This window comes from Pangasianodon hypophthalmus, chromosome 1, assembly GCF_027358585.1.
Source record: "Pangasianodon hypophthalmus isolate fPanHyp1 chromosome 1, fPanHyp1.pri, whole genome shotgun sequence".
Classification (NCBI taxonomy): domain Eukaryota; kingdom Metazoa; phylum Chordata; class Actinopteri; order Siluriformes; family Pangasiidae; genus Pangasianodon; species Pangasianodon hypophthalmus.
In genome coordinates, this window is record NC_069710.1 from 3,515,845 (window position 1) to 3,523,841 (window position 7,997).

Sequence of the window (7,997 nt, forward strand, 5' to 3'; positions counted from 1 at the left end):
GATCTCAGATCGGACCAGGCTAACGCAGGCGCCTTGGATCAGCCGTGGCGCATGCGCAGTTCGCCTCTGCGCGTTTCCACAGGAGCGCCCGGAGAACAGCAGCCACGAACGCACTGATGCCAATGTCCATGTAGGATGCTCTGTACACACACCCGGGTTTGCTACTGAAATTTTTTGAAGTATTTTGAATTTGATTTGTGTCACTTTTGGATGCTTGACATCAAACGGAACCTTTGTGTCGCATGACCTTGCTCTGAATGTCATTAGGAACGGATTTAAACCCTGTACGGTAAGGATAAAGTCACGTGACACCCATTTATGGTCTAAAGCCAACAATAGTTAACGGTGGGTTTAATTATAATCGAGCCAAGGCGGTGCATGTGAACCGGTTTAAACGATAAATTTAGGCTATATCAGTTTACGGTTTCTCATAGTCAGGACAGGGTGTTTAATATACCTCTAGTGTGTGTGTGTGTGTGTGTGTGTGTGTGCGCGCGAGCGCTGAGCCTGTGCATGGGCAGGTGCTTCATCGCCATTTGGTGCTGCTGCTGCTGCTCTTGTCTCATGTCGTGTGTTGCGGATAAGCCTGGGCCTCTCTTACACAGGAATGCCTATTCTTCTTCTTAAACACCTTCGATTGTCACTGCATGGAGATTTGCACGGGGTTTTGGCCCAGGCTGCAGTGTGTTGACGATGGCACGATGAGGGATGTAGTGAAAGATCATGGGCTTTTGGGAAGCTCACGTGTCCCCGGATTACAAAATGGCCTTTTCAGCTTTGGCCTCAGTTTACGACATCCGAAACCCCATCCTGCTGCACTAATATGTTCTAAGAAATAAAAAAACTAAACCCATTAGTAGGCCATCTGTGATATTTCACCTATAGCCTTTATTGTGACATATGCGTTCATCAGGAGGCACGTGCCACTGTAGCTTTTGTGCTGGACACCCAGTCAGTACCTGTGCAGAAATCAGAAAAAAACTGAAAAGAGATGATAGCTAGCCAGTGACTGGATAGATTTTTAAATAAATAACATCCCATATAATATCAACAACCCGATGAATGATCATTGAATAGCCTTAACATGCAAATAAATTGAAAAGTAGCCTAAATAAATGCACCTGGAAATCTGACATAAGGTATTTCTGTATATAGCTGTTTCATCTCATTTATTATGTAATTTTTTTTTTTGTTGTTGTTGTTCAGTCGTTTACTTTCTTAATCAAAAATATCTAAATTGTCAGTAAAATATGTCTGTCTGGGGGTTCAAATCCCGCCTCCGCCCTGTGTGCACACAGCTTGCATGTTCTCCCCCTGTACTCTGGTTTCCTCCTCGAGTCCAAAGATGACTTTTTTGTCGATTGGCATTTCCAAATTGTTCATGGTGTGTGTGTATATGTGATTGTGCCCTGTGATGGGTTTGTCTTGTGCCCCGAGTCCCCTGGGATAGGCTCCAGGCTCCCCCATGATCCTGTGTAGGATAAGTGGTACAGAAAATGGATGGATGGATTTCTGTATTCAGTAGTTGATAGATATCAGACTCTGTAGATGGACTATAAATGAATGCACTGGGTCTCTAATGGCTGCATTCAGGCACCAGATCTGACACTCCCGGCTAAACTAGCTGAAACTAGCTACTATATTGGATTATTTAGTCTCTAATGTAGGCTCAGGCTGACCTCTGTTCTAGTTTGCTGGAAACTCAAACAGCAGCATTTTAGTAAAAAAAAAAAAAAAAGTATCTGATAATCAACTGAATATCTAATCTATGTTCAAGTAGCTCTTCGACTTTACTCTTCTACAAGTGTATACTGAAATAATTTATAATCTCAATATTCAGTGTCACCCACAAGAGGATGGGGTCCCTTTTGAGTCTGGTTCCTCTCAAGGTTTCTTCCTCATGTCATCTTTTTGTCTTTGCCCCTGTTGCCTCTGGCTTGTTCATTAGGGATCTGGATCTACATTTGACTCTGTAATCCTTCTTTGTGATAATGTGATAATCTTTTGTTAAAAGTGATATACAAATTAATTTGAATTTAAGTGAATGTTGGAAAAAAAGCCACTAACATTGAGTGTAATAATATGCTCCTTTAGACAGTACTTCACACTGATAAGCCTTGGTTTCATTGCAAACAAGAAAGAAAGAAAGAAAGAAAGAAATTTATGGCTGCAAAAAAAACTTTCCTAACCTTCTCAACCAACAAATATGTTCAAAATCTAGTTAGGTCAGATAGGTTCTACAGGAGCTCCACAGATCAAGCCCTAAGCATTACACATTTTGTAATCAGATTTCTTTATGCCGTGTGAGTCACATCCTACGCCGAGGCACACCAATCAGCATTACAATTACAGTAGTTTAGACTAGCTATGTTACTGCTATATATTTGGATTTATTTGCATTTTTACAGTGTCTCATTTTGTTCTCTGAAGGACAATTAGGACCTATCCTGCAAAGATGGATATCGTAACACATTTCATCAACGACACTATCAAATTCTACAAATGGAGCCTTACCATTGCAGGTAAGTACAATTTCCTCAGTTTTTTTCCATATGATGCAACAACCGTGATACATTATCTCCTTGGGAACATCAAATAAAACTGCAACCGAGAGGACTGTATGTTCACTTTTATTGAATTTCCTCTGAGACTGATGAATGCTAGACAGAAACACTAAAAGCTATCAACTTATATCAAACATTAATATCAGATAATAGTCACAGTCAGTAGCTTTCTAAAAAACTACTTATTAGTGGTTGAATGCATTTGACACTGTTAAACAATGTGAAGCTGCACTAAATCTTCCACTACAGTGCAGTCTGTCTGTGAGGGTGAAGATTTTGTCTGAATTGCACTGAATACATTTTCCTTACTGAAGGCAGGAACTGAAAATGGATACAGTCCAGACATGGCAGTGCATCATTGCATCTGATAAAGTCTGTGTGTTGCAGATAGGGATTGACTGCAAAGTATTTGCATTCAGATACTAATGACAATTTCACATGCTTCCTCCAAGACACGTGAAGCCAGCCAACGTCATTTTTTTGAACTGCTAATCATGCTGCGTCACGGGGCGGAGTAAGTCACTCTGAGGAAAGCACTATCCGCCCCCTTCTGCACGCATGAGCTCAAAGAAGCCCACAATTGGCTAGTGTCACTGTCATTGACAGGGGTGAGAGATTCGAACTCACGATCTCTGGACGTTTTTGATATATATCGATTCATTTAAATTCCAATGGGTTTCATTATGGAGCTAAAACTGTAATTATTTGGCCACTGTCCAATTACTTACTGACAGCACTCTAAGCATTAAGCCTAGCTGTTCCTGCTTGGGGAATAGTAATGAATCAGGTTTTACATACTTGCTGGTTCTTTCATTGTTCCAGACAAGCGTGTGGAGAAATGGCCTCTGATGGACTCTCCTCTCCCCACGCTGGCCATCAGCACTTCATACCTCCTCTTTCTCTGGCTGGGTCCAAAGTTCATGCGGAACAGGGAGCCTTTCCAGCTCAGGAAGACCCTTATTGTGTACAACTTCAGCATGGTTATCCTTAACTTCTTCATCTTCAAAGAGGTGTGTCCTGTCAGGATACAGTAGTTCAGGACCTTCAATAATTTGTAATAATAAATCCTAAACTTGATGTAACTTTAAATGTGTCGTTCTTGATTTCCACCTAACGTTTCTCAGCGAGGCTTTTAAATGACTCGTCACTGATCCTCTTTTTAATGCATTTAATTTATAATAGTTGCTGTTTGTTGTTCTATTACAGCTCTTCCTTGCAGCAAGGGCAGCAAACTACAGCTACCTCTGCCAGCCAGTGGACTACTCTGATGACCCTAATGAAGTCAGGGTGAGTATGTTCCTCAAGAGGGGCTCTGATATAATTAACTGCAGTGTTCCTGTGACTGCCACCCTGACTATACCAGCCCATGGAAAACGAAACACAATGTAGACACTCAGCAACCTGATCCCTCCCTTTTATCTAGCCAAGGAGTGTACTCATAGAGGGAGTGTGAGAGAGTGAGCTCAATTTCAATGCCAGTGCCATCAAGGCTAAAGATTATGCAGCTTGCATATGCCAAAGGTCGTGATATTGTCTTATGGATATTTTTTAATTATTTTATTTAAATCATTGAGAGGCTGTCAAGATCTGAAGCATACATTTTAGTTATAAAAAACTACAATAAATGATTCCAAGGTACTGTAGATAATTAACATTTGTTTTATGTAAAAGTACAGTCTCAAATAACCAAAATAATAGTCATGAAAGTCATGAAATAATGAAATTATAACAAAAAAATACAATTAAATAAAACAAGTAGTTATAAAATGGTTATTACATCATGCAATACCCTTTTCCTTCCTTATGCTATTTAATGTTGGCTGTCTTTCTAAACAGGTTGCAGCTGCTCTGTGGTGGTACTTTGTGTCAAAGGGGGTTGAATATCTGGACACAGTGTTCTTCATCCTTCGTAAGAAGTTCAACCATGTCAGCTTTTTGCACGTTTATCACCACTGCACCATGTTCACTCTGTGGTGGATTGGCATCAAGTGGGTAGCCGGTGGACAGTGTAAGTATTCGGTATAGTAATGACAGTTAAGAAACGTTACTACAGTGTACACTGCATGCATTCAGGCATTAAACCAAGTACAACAAAATTGATCATCTCCTGCATGCAGCCTGAAGACATTATTAAGCAAGAATTATGTAAGGAATAAAACACAGCTGGGCATGCTGTTATATGAAAATAATCAATGATGGGGTGGGTACCACCTCAAAGTCGATTATTTTCCAATAACAGTATTTATCAACGATTTGTCAACGATTACAATTTTTTATTTATTATTGAACAACACATCTTGATTTTTACAAGATGTGTTGTTACAGTTAATGTTGTGAAAAATCCATGAAACAAGTTAGTTCCTGTTATCACTTACACTATAACAACTATAACTAGTCATTCCTTCACCAGGCTTTTTTTCCTCTCTCAAATTAATAAGACAAAATGCAACTTGTCAAGTGACCAAGAAACCAGAAAGCACTCTGTCCTGAAGGCTTTCCCATGAAGGAAAAATTACTGACTGTTACAAACACTGATATTGGAGACTCCTTCCATAAATGTTAAATAAACATCTCCTAACAGAAAACTTCACCATATCAACAATTCTATATTATTCTTCATTAAATAACAACACAATTTTTAAAATCTGTTTATTATTAGGTTTAGACTATGTTGAGCATCTGCCATACAAATCCATGTGAATGAGTGGGACTATTAAAACAATAGTGCATTAAAATTATTCATATATAAGCCTATCATTTGAATTACAGCCGGACCGACTGTCAGAGCTGTGCTGTTACAGAAAATTAGCCTTCAGATTTAAGAATTCCACAGCGCTCTGGTATTATAGCATGTTTAATGCAACAGTGTATGTAGAGATAAAATCTGTACTGTATGTGATGATATGTTGCTAAGTGCCAGCATGAATAAAAATAAAGAATAAAGTGTTTGTTTTTTTACTCTTACAGCATTCTTTGGTGCTCATATGAATGCGGCAATCCATGTCCTTATGTATCTTTATTATGGGCTGGCTGCCTGTGGTCCAAAGATCCAGAAATACTTGTGGTGGAAGAAGTACCTGACAATTATCCAAATGGTATTCTGACTTAAAATTATTGTGTTATGATGATTTTACTGTCTCAATCACTAATCTAGAGACTTGATTATATATGATGCGTTTCACTAATTGCCGTCTTTGTAGTTCTAAGTCATAGTGGCTGTACTTGGCTTGTAGTCATGAATATTACAACTGAAGGCCAGTTGCCAAGAATTACTGCTACAACCCAAGCTGAAATACCATTGAAACTGTAGAATTGTTTAACATCTAAGGAACTCGTGTGAAATGTTTTCAATAAATTTCTCCCGGAATGTCATTTTGCAGTCACTTTACAACTGTTTTCCACTTCCTCAGATCCAGTTCCATGTCACTATTGGTCACACTGCGCTCTCGCTCTACACCGACTGCCCCTTCCCTAAATGGATGCACTGGTGTCTGATTGGTTACGCCCTCACCTTCATTGTCCTCTTTGGGAACTTCTACTACCAGACATATCGTCGCCAGCCACGTCGCGAAGGTCTGTCCAAGTCAGGCAAGGCACTGTCTAATGGAGCTCCTAATGGAATGGTAGTCAGTAATGGAGTGAGTGGCAAGATGGTGGAGAAGCCTGTGGTAGCAGAAAATGGGAGGAGGAAGAGGAAGGGCAGGGCAAAGCGTGACTAGAGCAGATGAAGGGATGAGAGGCAGAATCAGGCAGATTTGAGAAAGGATGGAAGAGATGGGACATTTGTTAGGAACCAGTACTTTTGTGGGATGCCTGGGATGAGGATATGACTGTTTGGAGGAAGCTCAAAGGTTTACAGCACTGTATGGGGTTTGCCACCATCAGTCAGGTTGGATGTGATTAGAATTATTTGTTCAGAACAAAATTTTGATCCTTCTCTTTACAGCAGTGTTTTTGCTGATTCTGCGCATAAGCAACACTGTAATGAGAATGGAATATTCATGATCAAGGGAGCCGATCTCTATCAAAGCATACTCTTATTTAAATGATCTTTTTTTTTAATAATCATTATCTTCCTCTGTGTGTCTGCATTTAATGTCCTTATACTTCAGATCATCATGTGTTAGATTTCAGGCCAGAATTTCAGCACGTTTACATGCCACTCACTACATTCTCGGGTAAAAAAAAAAAAAAAAAAAACCACCTCTGCTTTTTACTTTGTACCATACCTAATGCCTTTAAAATATCCAGATCGAGCTCATTCTGAAGCAGTTCTGCACATGCTTTTTAATATTATTTATGAGTTGTCTTTGTCGTGACCAGGGGTAAACACTGCTTTATGTATCTAGTAGTATAAACATCAATTTATGTTTCCATATTTTTATATTAGTTGTTCTTTTAACAAAGTATTATGGCACTACCAAAACTGTCATCATTTTTATTTCTTCAGAAGGACCTTAACAGCAGCTACAGTGTGTGATGCCTAGCTCCTGTAAAATTGCCTTTTCCATGAGATTGCAAAAGGGAAAATATTTTGATGTTAAGCTATTAGCAGACGGTGCCCATAAAGATTTTAGAGATGTAATCTTAAAGTAATAAATACGACAAATGTTGATAAAAATACTCTCTGAAGCCTGACATTGCCATCTGAAATATTCAATTGTTCTTCAACATGGTCTTATAAAGCAGCATCTCATAATTTTGAATAATTATCCAAAAATGCAATGCTGTTGTGTTTTGTCTTCTTAAATAATTGTTTTCATGTTGTATATGCTGTGCAATTTTGTACATTGTGCTTTTAAAAATAAAATGGCTATCATGAAGGGACCCATTTCTGTCTGAATGACATGTCTTTTTCTGCTTTTTAAACACTAGAGTTAGGAAGCATTATGTTATGAATGCCATTATATAGGAAATTATATAGGAAGTAATTATATATGAAAAATATGACTACAGACATGGAGATTGACAAGAAGTTTTTTATTTTTGCATCCGTTTCACTGATTACTTCTCTGTCCTGTGACTAGATCTCATAAAAAATTGATACGAGTCTAAACGTGTAACATTGTAAGTCATGCAAATTTTAACAAATTTGCCAGCTTGGAAACAATGTTAGTTACTTTCGCTCATTTTCATGACCATTGCATTTAGGATTGTTTCCAGCTCAAAGCGTATAGTACTTGCTCATCGCCTATAAAATGTACAGAAGTTTTCATTGTTTTCCATGGCTCAATTTCTTTCAGTTACGCAGTCATCTCATTAGACTTGTGAATATCAGACGTGGCATAACTGCTGTCTCCTTAATTCCTTGCATTATTATATGCCATGTCCCATAAAACGTACACCTGTGGTGCCTTAAAACAGCTCCTCTTGCCTCACAAGTTACTTCCTTATTCATTCTTGCTCCTTTATGAACTGCCAGAAGGTAACTGC

The 7,997-nt window shown here is 38.8% G+C and overlaps 1 protein-coding gene across 1 annotated transcript; it reads left to right on the top strand.

Annotated features, from left to right (window-relative positions):
* The first annotated feature begins 50 nt into the window (after positions 1-50).
* On the top strand, positions 51-7,395 carry elovl4a (ELOVL fatty acid elongase 4a). The gene is made up of 7 exons (XM_026914477.3): positions 51-289; positions 2,431-2,522; positions 3,387-3,574; positions 3,771-3,851; positions 4,401-4,572; positions 5,532-5,659; positions 5,975-7,395. Exons 1-7 carry the CDS (start codon positions 258-260, stop codon positions 6,281-6,283), a joined length of 1,002 nt encoding a protein of 333 aa, XP_026770278.1. The 5' UTR covers positions 51-257; the 3' UTR covers positions 6,284-7,395.
* The last annotated feature ends 602 nt before the right edge of the window (positions 7,396-7,997 follow it).